The sequence below is a fragment of the Heterodontus francisci genome, chromosome 34, assembly GCF_036365525.1.
Source record: "Heterodontus francisci isolate sHetFra1 chromosome 34, sHetFra1.hap1, whole genome shotgun sequence".
NCBI classification, from domain to species: Eukaryota; Metazoa; Chordata; class Chondrichthyes; order Heterodontiformes; family Heterodontidae; genus Heterodontus; species Heterodontus francisci.
In genome coordinates, this window is record NC_090404.1 from 14284640 (window position 1) to 14298169 (window position 13530).

Sequence of the window (13530 nt, forward strand, 5' to 3'; positions counted from 1 at the left end):
GATGACACATTGCCTAGATTTAAATTAGCTCGACCATGTGGAAAATGGCCTTTGCACATTGTCAGCAGATCACCCACGTTGCAGTGTCCTTGATGCGATGTCTTGGGATATTTTTATTGTTTGGATGTCAAGATTCATCCTCAAGGTCTTGCTTGAACCCACTGATTATCGCTCAGCTGATCTCCCTCTCTCTCTCTCTGTCTAACTGACCATTTTGCAAGGCTTAGTGTAACTCTCTTCCGTAACAACAAAATGTGAAGTTGTTCAGTTTGGTCGGAAAAACCGAAAGGCAGAGTGTTTCTTCAGTGGTGAGAGGTTGGGAAGTGCTGATATCCAAAGGGACCCCTGGGTGTCCTTGTTCATACGTCACTTTAAGCTCACCTCATCGAAATCAGCAATGATCTCGTTCAGTAACCTGAGGCACTCCAGGCCTTCCCTGTTGACATCCGATTCCGAGTAAAACCCCTTGAAATCCGGGATGGAGGCAAACATGATGCAGACGCAGTCGTAGGACTGGTGGTAGAGGTCCTGAGGGCGAGAGCGCAGCAGGTGAGGCAGGCGGATGGAACGCAGAGTGACTCCACCTCCCGCACTAACAACCCTAGTCCAATCATCCCACACCAGAGAGAGAGGGAGAGAGAGAGAGAGATCTTCACCCCCCTCTCTCTCTCTCTGTGACTGGAATCCACCCCGAGGTCCCAGAGGGCAAAAGGCCAGTGTGTCTGACCCCTTCTTCCCTCTCCCCCTCCGAACTCCCCTGCATCCCCACCCTCCCCCTCCGATCACCACCCCCCAACACCCCCTCCCCCTTCTTCCACCCTCCCTCTCTTCATCCACCCCACCCCACCCCACCTCACCCCAACCCCCTCCCCCGCTCCCGGCCCCCACCTCTGATCTGCACTCGCACAGCCCCTCACCCTCTGATTGCCGCCACACCTGAGGCCGATGCCGCTTCGCCCCAGCCCCTCCCCCGCCCGCGGGCGCCCACCTCGTTCTTGCGGTTCTGCCCGATGAACTGCACAGCCACGTGGGCCGGCAGCACGTTCTCCAGCAGCACCCGGTTCAGGTTCTCCATGGTCTCGATCTTCTCCCGCTCCTGTCGGAATTTCTTCTTCCAGTGGAAATCCAGCCGGCAGCTGTACTCATTCTGGGGGGAGAAGGGGAGGTGAGAGTGGGCACCGTGTGAGGGCAAACTCAGAAACTAGCTGGAGTCATACCTGGACAAGACGACTCAGCTTCTGACCTCATTATAGCCTTGGTCCAAACATGGACAAAAGGGCTGAACTCCAGAGGTGAGGTGAAAGTGACTGCCCTTGACATCAAGGCAGCATTTGACCGAGTATGGCATCAAGGAGCCCTAGCAAAACTGGAGTTAATGGGAATCAGGGGGAAAACTCTCCACTGGTTGGAGTCATACCGAGCGCAAAGGAAGATGGCTGTGGTTCTTGGAGGTCAATCATCTGAGCTCCAGGACATCACTGCAGGAGTTCCTCAGGGTAGTGTCCTAGGCCCAACCATCTTCAGCTGCTTCATCAATGACCTTCCTTCAGTCATAAGGTCAGAAGTGGGGATGTTCGCTGATGATTGCACAATGTTCAGCACCATTCGTGACTCCTCACATACTGAAGCAGTCCATGTAGAAATGCAGCAAGACCTGGACAATATCCAGGCTTGGGCTGATAAGTGGCAAGTAGCATTCGTGCCACACAAGTGCCAGGCAATGACCATCTCCAACAAGAGAAAATCTCACCATCTCCCCATGACATTCAATGGCATTGCCATCACTGAATCCCCCACTATCAACATCCTAGGGGCTACCATTGACCAGAAACTGAACTGGAGTAGCCATATAAATACTGTGGCTACAAGAGCAGGTCAGAGGCTAGGAATCCTGTGGCAAGTAACTCACCTCCTAACTCCCCAAAGCCTGTCCACCATCTACAAGGCACAAGTCAGGAGTGTGATGGAATACTCTCCACTTGCCTGGATGGGTGCAGCTCCAACAACATTGGAATATTGAAGGTGGTGGATGGGGTGTCAATCAAGCAGGCTGCTTTGTCCTGGATGGTGTCGAGCTTCTTGAGTGTTGTTGGAGCTGCACCCATCCAGGCAAGTGGAGAGTATTCCATCACACTCCTGTCTTGTGCTTTGTAGATGGTGGACAGACGTTAGGCAGACAGGAGGTGAGTTACAGTATTCCTAGCCTCTGACCTGCTCTTTTAGCCGCAGTACTGATGTGGCTGGACCAGTTCAGTTTCTGGTCAATGGTAACCCGCAGAATGTTGATAGTGGGGGATTCAGTGATGGCAATGCCGTTGAACATCAAGGGGAGATGGTTAGATTCTCTCTTGTTGGAGATGGTCATTGCCTGGCACTTGTGTGGCACGAATGTAACGTGCCACTTATCAGCCCAAGCCTGGATCTTGTCTATGTCACAAGAACAGAAGAACACACAAGAAATAGGAGCAGGAGTAGACCATATGGCCCATCGAGCCTGCTCCGCCATTCAATACAAACATGGCTGATCTTGGGCTTCAATTCCACTTTCCCACCCACTCCCCATATCCCATGATTCCCTGAGAGACCAAAAATCTATCTATCCCAGCCTTAAATGTATTCAATGATGGAGCATCCACAAACTCTCTGGGGCAGAGAATTCCAAAGATTCACAACCCTTTGAGTAAGTAATTTCTCCTCATCTCAGTCCTGAATGATTGGCCCCTTTATCCTGAGACTGTGTCCCTGTGTTCTAGATTCCCTGACCAGTGGGAACAATCTCTCAGCTTCTACCCTATCAAGCCCTTTCAGAATCTTGTATGTCTCAATTAGGTCGCCTCTCATTCTTCTAAACTACAGAGAATATAGGCTCAATTTACTCAGCCTCTCATCATAGGACAACCCCCTCATCCCAGGGACCAATTTAGTAAATCTTCCCTGCACTGCCTCCAGTGCAAGTATATCCTTTCTTAAATATGGAGACCAAAACTGCACACAGTATTCCAGATGTGGTCTCACCAAAACCCTGTACAATTGTAGCAATATTTCCTTATTCCTGTACTCCAATCCCCTTTCAATAAAGGTCAACATGCTATTTGCCTTCCGAATTGCTTGCTGTACCTGCATGCTAACTTTCTGTTCTCTCTCGCCACAGATGCTGCCAGACCTGCTGAGCATTTCCAGCATTTCTCGTTTTTATTTCAGATTTCCAGCATCTGCAGTATTTTGTTTTTATGTTAACTTTGTGCGTTCCTAGTACGAGTACCCCCAAGTCTCTCTGAACATCAACATTTACCAATTTCACACCTTTTAAGAAATATTCTGCCTTTCTATTTTTACAACCCAAGTGAACAACTTCACACTTCCCTACATTATACACCATTTGCCATCTTGTTGCCCACTCACTGAACCTGTCTATATCTCTTTCCAGCCACTCTACATCCTCTCTGCAGCTTACTTTTCCACTGAGCCTTGTATCATCAGCAAACTTAGATACATGACTCTCTGTCTCTTCATCCAAGTCATTAATATAGAGTGTAAATAGCAGACGCCCCAGCACTGATCCTTGCGGCCCCACTATTCACTGCCTGCCAACTTGAAAATGCCCCGTTTATGCCCACTCTCTGCTTCCTGTCTGTTAACCAATCCTCTATCCATGCTAATATATTACCCCAACACCGTCTTGCCTATTAATCTTTTATGTGGCACCTTTTCGGATGCCTTTTGAAAATCCAGATATACTACATCTACTGGTTCCCCTTTATCTACCCCTACTAGTTACATCCTCAAAAAACTCTAATAAATTTGTCAAACAGGTTTTGCCTTGAGTAAAACCATGCTGACTTGTTCAGGTCTTGCTGCATCTGGACATGGGCTGCTTTTTTTTAATACGTTTGTGGGATGTGGGCATCGCTGGCAAGCCCGGAATTTGCTGCCCATCCCTAATTGCCCTTGACATGAGTGGCTTGCTAGGCCATTTCAGAGGGCAGTTAAGAGTCAACCACATTGTTGTGGGTCTGGAGACACATGTCGGCCAGACCAGGTAAGGACGGCAGATTTCCTTCACTAAAGACATTAGTGAACCAGATGGGTTTTTGCAACAATTGACAATGGTTTCATGGTCACCATTAGACTAGTTTTTTAATTTCACATTTATTAATTTAATTCAAATTTCACCATTTACCATGGTGGGATTTGAACCCATGTCTCCAGAGCATTAGCCTGGGCTCTGGATTACTGTTAATTGAGAGATAATATAGGCCAGGACTGCAGCGGGGGGGGAACTCCTCCTGCACTTGTCCCAAACAGCGGCCATGGGATCTTCAACCGAGAGGGCAGACGGGCCCCTTGGTTCAATGTTTTCTCCGAAAGACGGCGCCTCCGACAGCGCAGCACTCCCTCAGCACTGACACCAGGAGTGCCGGACCTGGAGCATGGAGCTGGAGGGTCCAGAGTGGGGACTTGAACGCACGACCACCGAGCCGCAGTCGATGCCTCAACATGCCCGCCTCTTGTCAGGCGGGGGCCTGCGCACTTCAGGTAGGCTGGGGCAGGGTTTGGCGGGGCAAAGATTCCCCTCCATTCCCCCCAGTCCCAGTCACACTCTGAGATCTTGTTTGCCTGCCCGGAGTATTGCTTCAATGGTTACAGTCAACGTTCAATTTCCTCCCTCCCGCCACCCCCACTCCCCCTCCCCAACACCAGCCCTGACACGGGCATCACTGTCACCCACAGATACCCTCCCCTACCCATTTCCGACCCACTTCCCACTGCGTCTCCGTACCTGCCTGGCCAGAACAAGGAGGGTGAAGAAAAAGATGAAGAAGGAGATGCTCCCCATCAGCTTGGGATCCTTCAACACTCCGGGACGGAGGGCGCTGGAAGACAAAGGACAATGGCAGATGGCATCGGCAGGAAATGAGATATCCATCGCTGGTAAATACTGACACGATTAACTTCCCACAGCGGCATTCCCCCAACCTCTCCGTTCATTAAACTGGCAACAACAAGGTTTCATTTACCCGCAATAAACCATTAGTCTCTACAGCGCCTCGAGTCTCTCCAAGACTTCTATTCTGTTCCTGTATCTGGGGAAGTCCCTCTAACCCCCTCTCTCACATTCCTGTATCTGGGGAGGTCTCTCTAACCCCTCTCTCACACTCTGGTGCAGGTACAACACAGATTAGATACAGAGTAAAGCTCCCTTTACACTGTCCCCAGCAAACACACCCAGGACAGGTACAGCACGGGGTTAGATACAGAGTAAAGCTCCCTTTACACTGTCCCCAGCAAACACTCCCCAGGACAGGTACAGCACGGGGTTAGATACAGAGTAAAGCTCCCTTTACACTGTCCCCAGCAAACACTCCCCAGGACAGGTACAGCACGGGGTTAGATACAGAGTAAAGCTCTCAGCCTAGACGGGGACCTGGCAGATTTCATAACAAATGCCTCTCACCGAACCCTTGTTGCAAAGTATCTCCGGCCAGTTCTATGACATTTTAGGAACAGCGGTCGTTCCTCTTGCTGTCCCCTTTGCCCTTTCTCACCCTCGGGCTGCCCCCTTCAGTGGGCCTGGTTCCACTAGCTGGGTTCCTTCCAGCATGGAATGGCATTGATGCAAGGCAATGACTGGGGAAAGGTCCCTTACCTATCCAGGGATGAATTGGGGTAGAGGTGACACGTGTAGTAGTCGGACATCCTGGAGTGGGTGTAGAGGAAGATGACGTTGTAGATCACCAGCGCCAGGACCAATAAGATCATCTTCAGTTCAAAGTTCATGCGGAAAAACAGGGAGCAGGACAGCAGGCCCAGCAGACAGCAGTACATGTAATACTGAAGGAAGAAGAAGCAAGGAATCGTGTGTTAATGGTACAAGCTCCAAAATCATTTATACTCCCACTGGTCCCCATGCCTGGGGAACCTGTTAAATGTGAGCGCAGAGATTCAGTCAGGCTCCCACAGGGCCTGGGAGCCTATCAGATCTGAGGTCAGAAGCCCAATCAGATTCCCCCAGGGAGAGAGGCTTACCCAAGCTTCCATAGGGCTTGTGGGCCTGTTAGATCTGAGACCAGAGGCCCAGTCAGACTCCCCCAGGATGAGAGGCCTAGCCAAACTTCCATAGGGCTTGTGGGCCTGTTAGATCTGAGAACCGAGGCCCAGTCAGACTCCCCCAGCGCCTGGGGTCTGTAGACTCCCACAGGGCCTAGGCCTGATAAGTATGAGGCCCCAGGCCCAGTCATACTCCCATAGGGCAGCACAGTGGCGCAGTGGTTAGCACCGCAGCCTCACAGCTCCAGCGACCCGGGTTCAATTCTGGGTACTGTCTGTGTGGAGTTTGCAAGTTCTCCCTGTGTCTGCGTGGGTTTTCTCCTGGTGCTCCGGTTTCCTCCCACAGCCAAAAGACTTGCAGGTTGGTAGGTAAATTGGCCATTATAAATTGCCCCTAGTATAGGTAGGTGGTAGGGAAATATAGGGACAGGTGGGGATGTGGTAGGAATATGGGAATAGTGTAGGATTAGTGTAAATGGGTGGTTGATGGTCGGCACAGACTCGGTGGGCCGAAGGGCCTGTTTCAGTGCTGTATCTCTAAATAAAAATAAATATGAGACTGGAGGCCCAGTCAGATGCCCACAGGGCCTGGGGCCTGTTAAATGTGAGGCTAGAGGCTTCACAGGGCCTGTTAAATATGAGGCCAGAGCCCCAGTCAGACTGCCCCAGAGCCTCGCACCTGATAAATCTCAGGCCCCAGACCCTGTCAGTTTCCCCCAGGGCCTGGGGCCTGTTAGATCTCAGGCCTAGGGTTAGCAACCCTCTAGGATTGCCATGGTGCCTCCAGTAAGCAAAGATTAATCTCCAAGGCACTGCACCAATCGGGAGAAAGCTCATTGGGGCAGCGAAAAAAATCTGGTTTTAAATAGTTTTTTTAGTTGAACAGTTTCGATTATCAGTTACAAAAAATGTTGGAGATGAGGGAGGGAGGAGGCTGTTTGATGAGACAGTCAAGCATCATCCAGTTGGGCTAATGGAGAGTCTGTTTGCTCCCCAATTGGCTCTGAAACCACGAGAATGGACCAATGGTGGGAGTGTGGGGCCGGGGCAAAGGAAGACTTGCATTTGTCTAGCACCTTTCACGACCACTGGACATCTCAAAGTCCTTTTACAGCCAATGAAGATCTTTTTGAAGTGTCGTCACTGTTTGTAATGTAGGAAACGTGGCAGCCAGGACACACACAGCAAGATCCCACAAACAGCACTGTGATGATGACCAGATAATCTGTTTTTTTGTGATGTTGATTGAGGGATAAATAGTGGCCAGGACTGCTTTTCTTCAAAATAGTGCCATGGGATCTTTTACATCCACCCAACAAGCAGACGGTGCCTCGGTTTAACGTCTCATTTGAGAGACGGCACCTCGGACAGCGCAGTGCTCCCTCAGTACTGCACTGGATTATCAATCTTGATTTTTGTCTTCAAGGCCTAGAGGGGGATTTGAACCCAGAATTTTCTGTTTGAAGAGTTGAGAGTGCTACCCACTGAGCCACGGCTGACAGGAGGCAGGCAAGCTGCTGCTGAGACCTGCATGAATACATTAAGCCAGAGCTGGCAAACCGAATGGGACCAGGGGCCTAGTCAGACTCCTACAGGCCTTGGGCCTAGTTACGGAGATGTGAAGAAGCACAGGCCGCGGATGTTGGCGTCATCACTCACGGGGATGGTGAAGAGAAGCTGAGCCTCGGAGGCCCCCTCGTCCTCGTTGAGCGTCAGGGAGAGAGTCAAGTTGTCGCACGGTAAGGGGCCGGACGGTTCCGGAAGGAAAAACTGGTGACAGGAGAGAGAGAGAGAAGCAGATTGATGAGTTGGGCCAGATGTCAATGACTCTGATTGGATTTACAGCATACCTTCACTGCCGCCCCCGCAGATTCTGCCTTAGATCTGGCGCAGGGCCCAAAGGCCTTTCTGCTTCTGTGTCCTGTAAGGACATTCGCTGCCCAATGACCGAGCGTGCAGGTGGGATGTTCGGTCATGGGGGCCATCACAGTTAATCCTGTGCTCACCTGACCCTTTCCTCCCCAATATAGACACACAATACAGAGAGACTCTCTCACTCGCACTCTCTGCCTCCGTCTCTCAATTTTCTTGGTCTGTATCTGTCTCCTCTCTCTGTGTCACTGTCTATCTCTCCTCTCTCTGTCTGCCTCTCTCTCTCTCTGTCACTGTCTCTCTCTCTCACTCTGTCACTGTCTCTCTCTCTCTGTCACTGTCTCTCTCTCTCTCTGTGTCACTGTCACTGTCTCTCTGTCTGTCACTGTCTCTCTTTCTCTTGGTCTCCATCTGTCTCCTCTTTGTTTCTCTGACTCTTTCTTTCTCCATCTCCTCTCTCTATCTGTCTCTTTCCCTCTCCTCTCTGACTCTCGCTCTCTATCTCCTCTCCCTCTTTGTTTCTCTCTCTCTCTTCCATCTCCTTGTCTCTCGCTCTGTCTCGCTGACTCTCTCTCTTCCGCCTCCTTCTCTCTGTCTGTCTGTCTGTCTGTCTCTCTCTCTATCTCTCCTCTCTCTGTCTGCCTCTGCTTCTCTCTCTGTCACTGTCTCTCTTTCTCTTGGTCTCCATCTGTCTCCTTCACTTTGTTTCTCTCTCTCTCTGTCTCTTTCCCTCTCCTTCGCTCTCTCTGTCTCTCTATCTCCTCTTCCTCTCTGTTTCTCTCTCTCTCTCTCGCCCTCTCTCTTCCATCTCCTTCTCTCTCGCTCTGTCTCGCTGACTCTCTCTCTTCTGCCTCCTTCTCTCTGTCCCTCCCTTGCTCTCTTTCTCTCCCTCTCTTTGTACTGTCACACCCACTCACCCAATTCGGGCACAGCAAGATCCCTTAACCAGCAACTTGACAATAACCGGACAACCAATGATGTTGTTTTGAAAGGATAAATATTGACCGCCGGACACCCGGGGAGGTGGGGGGAGAACTCCCCCATTGTTCCTCCTCCGAGCAGTGGCCGTGGGATCTTTTACGCCTGCTCGAGAGGGCAGACGGGGCTCTGGGTTTATCGTCTCATCCGAAAGACGGCACCTCCGATGGTGCAGCGCTCCCTGGGGAGGGTCGGCCCTGGATTATGGGGCTCAAGTCTCCCGAGTGGGGGCTCGAACACACGACCAGCAAGGGTGAGAGTGAGAGTGACCGAGCCTCAGCTGGCACCTATGTATCGAGCCATAGTGGGGGGGGGGGGGGGGGGAAGGAGGGAAGAGTGCGAAACGCGGAGGCTACTCACGTAATTGAAGAGTGCCATGGCCAGTACCAGGACAATGGTGATGATAGCCAGTGTAACACGAAGCCAGGGTTTACTGCTGACCGAGGCTGAGATGGAGGAGATCCACTGGAGGCCTATGGGACCCTTCTGGGTGCATCTCTGTCATATGTCAAACAGAGGGGGAGGGGGCGTTACAATTCATAGAACCACAGAAACATACAGTCAAAGAGACGGCCATTCGGGCCATCGTGCCCGTGCTAGCTCTTTGGAAGAACAGTTGTGTTTCATTCCCCCATCCTCGCCTTTCATCTGTCCCCTCCACCCCGACCTTCCGCCCCTCCAACCACTCCACCATTCCTCGTTTACTTCAGGAACTTGACGGTTTGTGACCCCCCCCCCCCCCCTCCACCACCCCCACACCGGACCCCAGGGTGAAAGGTCAATATCTGACCCTCTGAACCCTGGGAGTTCCTCAGCCCCGAATGCCAATTCCCTTTTAAAATTCTCTCTGGAATCAGCCTTCCGCCGCCTTTTCAGGCAGCTCGTCCCAGGTCCTCAGAACAGTTTTACTCAGAACAGTTTTGCTCCATCCACTCCCTCAAAAAAACCTCACATCATCTTGGAAAACCTCGATTCGCCTCGCCTCCAAACCGTCCCTGCTCCAAGTTCCAACTTTTCCAACCTCTCCTCAATGACTGAAATCCCTCCGGTCTGGTAACAGGAACAGGAGGAGGCCATTCAGCCCTTCAAGCCTGATCTTCGCCAGTCACTGAGATCATAGCTGATCTGTAACCTAACTCCAGAAACCCCCCTTTGCCCCATTTCTGTTTCCAAATTTCACTCCTGAAAGGTCTGGCTCTAATTTTTAGACTTTGCCCCCTGGGCCGAGACTCCCCAACCAGCAGAAATATTTTCTCTCTCTCTCTCCGCTCTATCTCTTCCCCTTAATATTTTGAAAACTCCGATCAAAGACTGCGTTAATTTTCTAAATTCCACCCTGGTGAACCTCCTCTGCGCCCCCGCAGACACAACGTTCCTGAATTGTCCGCAATACTCCGGCTGAGGCCCGACCAGGGATTTAGAAAGTTCCGGCACCATCTCTTTTCTTTTATGTTCTATTTATAAACCTTCATGGCCTTTAAGCGACAGTTAAAGGTGCTGATCCCACCTCACTGCCCTGCGACCGCCCCTCCCCCACTCCTCACTTACTTCAGGAACCTCGATCGAACTTGACCTTTTGTGACCCCTCCGCCACCCCAGGTCACAAAGGGTGAAAGGTCAAGGTCTGACCCACTGAAGCACCCAGTTGCCCCCATTCCCCCCCCCCCACCAACAGAGACAGGAGACCTTCCGCCTCGGCCCCTCCCCCCCCACTCCCAATTGGGGCATTCGGTGTGCACGCCCATTGGACCCCACCAGACGCGGGCGATGCCCGCAGGCTCTCTCAGCGCCCTCTCCAAAATCCTTACCGAGAAGTGGCCGGCGAAGCAGGTGAACAGGATGAGGAGGAAGAGGAAGAAGGACACGCCGTACGAGGCCCCCAGCGCCACGTTCCTGAGGAGAAGAGGGGAGACGAGAGTAAGAGACTGGAGGGGAGGATCAGAATGGGTGGGCTCCAGGGAAGGCCCCGCACTTTCCTCACGGTCAAAGAAAAAATGGTGAGACTGCAGCACCGTGTACAATTGTGCTCTCCGTATCTAAGGGAGGATGTACTTGCCTTTGAGGGAGTGCGGCAAAGGTTCGCTACACCGATTCCTCGGATGAGAGGGCTGTCCTATGAGATTGAGTAGTATGGGCCCTTACTCTCTGGAGTTTAGAAGAACGAGAGGCGATCTCATTGAAACATAGATAATTGCGAGAGAGCTTGACAGGGTAGCAGCTGAGTGGAGTTGGGGCAGATGATCAGCTGTATTCAAGGGCAGTGCAGGCCGGAGGGGCCGAATGTTGTTTTCCCTTACATTGGTTATTCTTGTGGATTGTCCTGATGAGTGCAAGACGAAAAGCTTGGACAACATGTCCCTATTTTCAGCAATAGTCAAGTTCTGTCGTACTAAATGACTAATCGCCAGATAGATTGGTTATTTTTCTTGTGTGTGGGTTTGTGCTGTTTGCATAATGCAGAACGTTTGTGTAAGTAAATCACAAAAGTAAAACCTGTCTCAATCTCGATATGTCTCTGCCTCACTCTCTCCATCTCTCACACTCTCTCAGCCTCTGTCTCTCTCTCTCTCTCTATGTGCCTCTATCTAGCCATCTCTCTCTGTCAGCTCAGTTCAAGTCTTTCTCCTGGTTTCTCTCTCTCTCTCAATCTCTCCCTTTCTCTCTGCCTCACTCTCTCCATCTGTCTCTCTCTCTCGCTCTGCCTCTCTCTCTCTCTCCATCTGTCTCTCTCTCTCCAACACTGCTCCGTGTTTCTCTCTGTCTCTCTATCTATCCCTATTTCTGTCTGTCTCTTCTCTGTTCCTATCTCTCTCCCGACTTCTCCATTTTATCTATCAGTGTCTTTCTCACTATTTCATTCTCTGTCCCCTTCTCTCTGTCTATCTCTCTCTGGCAGTTTCCCTGCCTCCTCTCTCCCATATCTAATAGATAACCTGTCTTGGAACAATCGGAGTGTGACGGGGAAGTGTAACAGGACATAAGTGTGACAGTTATGGAAGAGGCTGAATTTATAGCCAGACATATTCCGAGTGGGCTCCGAGCTGACCAGAGTAATTCTGGACAGGCTTAACCTGGTCTGTTCAGGTCGGATAATCCAGCTCAGCAGAAAGGGACTCTTAGATTGGTGGGCAGGGAAAGTGTAGTAATAACCACAGATATCAGACTTCCAGACACAAACACGTCCCCTCACCCTCCTCCCTCACTGTGCCCTCTCCCACCCCCTCACTCTCCCCTACATGCTGCCCTCTCACACACCCCTCTCCCTACCCCTCATCTTCCCCTGTACCCTCGCCCTCACCCTCCCCTGCACCCACCATCTCCCAGTCCCTCACCCTCCCTACACCCTCCACTTTCCCGCCCCCTCACCCTCCCTACACCCTCCCCTCTCCCAACCCCTAACCCTCCCTACACCCTCCCCTCTCCCAACCCCTAACCCTCCCTACACCCTCCCCTCTCCCAACCCCTAACCCTCCCTACACCCTCCCCTCTCCTAACCCCTCACCCTCCCTACACCCTCCCCTCTCCTAACCCCTCACCCTCCCTACACCCTCCCCTCTCCTAACCCCTCACCCTCCCTACACACTCCCCTCTCCCAACCCCTAACCCTCCCTACACCCTCCCCTCTCCCAACCCCTAACCCTCCCTACACCCTCCCCTCTCCCAACCCCTAACCCTCCCTACACCCTCCCCTCTCCTAACCCCTCACCCTCCCTACACCCTCCCCTCTCCTAACCCCTCACCCTCCCTACAACCTCCCCTCTCCCAACCCCTCACCCTCCCTACGCACTCCCCTCTCCCAACCCCTAACCCTTCCTACACCCTCCCCTCTCCTAACCGCTCACTCTCCCTACACCCTCCCCTCTCCTAACCTCTAACCCTCCCTACACCCTCCCCTCTCCCAACCCCTAACCCTCCCTACACCCTCCCCTCTCCCAACGCCGAACCCTCCCTACACCCTCCCCTCTCCAAACCCCTAACCCTCCCTACACCCTCCCCTCTCCTAACCCCTCACCCTCCCTACACCCTCCCCTCTCCTTACCTCTAACCCTCCCTACACCCTCCCCTCTCCCAACCCCTCACCCTCCCTACACCCTCCCCTCTCCCAACCCCTAACCCTTCCTACACCCTCCCCTCTCCTAACCCCTCACCCTCCCTACACCGTCCCCTCTCCTAACCTCTAACCCTCCCTACACCCTCCCCTCTCCCAACCCCTAACCCTTCCTACACCCTCCCCTCTCCTAACCCCTCACCCTCCCTACACCCTCCCCTCTCCCAACCTCTAACCCTCCCTACACCCTCCCCTCTCCCAACCCCGAGACCCTCTCCTCTCCCACTCTCTCACCCTTCCCTCACATACACCCTTCTCCCACTCTCCTCAGCCTCCCCTCTCGCACATCCCTCACCCTCCCTGCCCTCACTCTCCTCTCTCTGTTCCCCTGCCCCTCCCCCTCACTCCCTTCCCCCTCACTCCCCTCCCCCCTCTCCCCTCGCCCCCCCGCTCCCACTTACTTCTGTGAGACCAGGATCTGAATGATGAAGTTACAGATGAAGATCAGACAGGCACAGGCCACGTAGTACATGAAGGCCGGGATACAGATGGAGCGATACTGAGGACAACAAACAAAAACAGGA

The 13530-nt window shown here is 52.4% G+C and overlaps 1 protein-coding gene across 3 annotated transcripts in view; it reads right to left on the bottom strand.

The window, feature by feature from the left end:
- The window catches only part of LOC137349093 (adenylate cyclase type 2-like), a 377997-nt gene that overhangs the window by 6573 nt on the left and 357894 nt on the right, over positions 1-13530 (bottom strand). For all 3 annotated transcript variants that reach the window (XM_068014427.1, XM_068014425.1, XM_068014426.1), the window contains 8 exons: positions 13408-13505; positions 10707-10791; positions 9259-9396; positions 7708-7818; positions 5648-5832; positions 4781-4874; positions 989-1147; positions 382-528 (listed from right to left, as the gene is read on the bottom strand). In XM_068014427.1, coding sequence (XP_067870528.1) covers positions 382-528; positions 989-1147; positions 4781-4874; positions 5648-5832; positions 7708-7818; positions 9259-9396; positions 10707-10791; positions 13408-13505 — 1017 coding nt within the window. The remainder of the gene's footprint in view (positions 1-381; positions 529-988; positions 1148-4780; positions 4875-5647; positions 5833-7707; positions 7819-9258; positions 9397-10706; positions 10792-13407; positions 13506-13530) is intronic.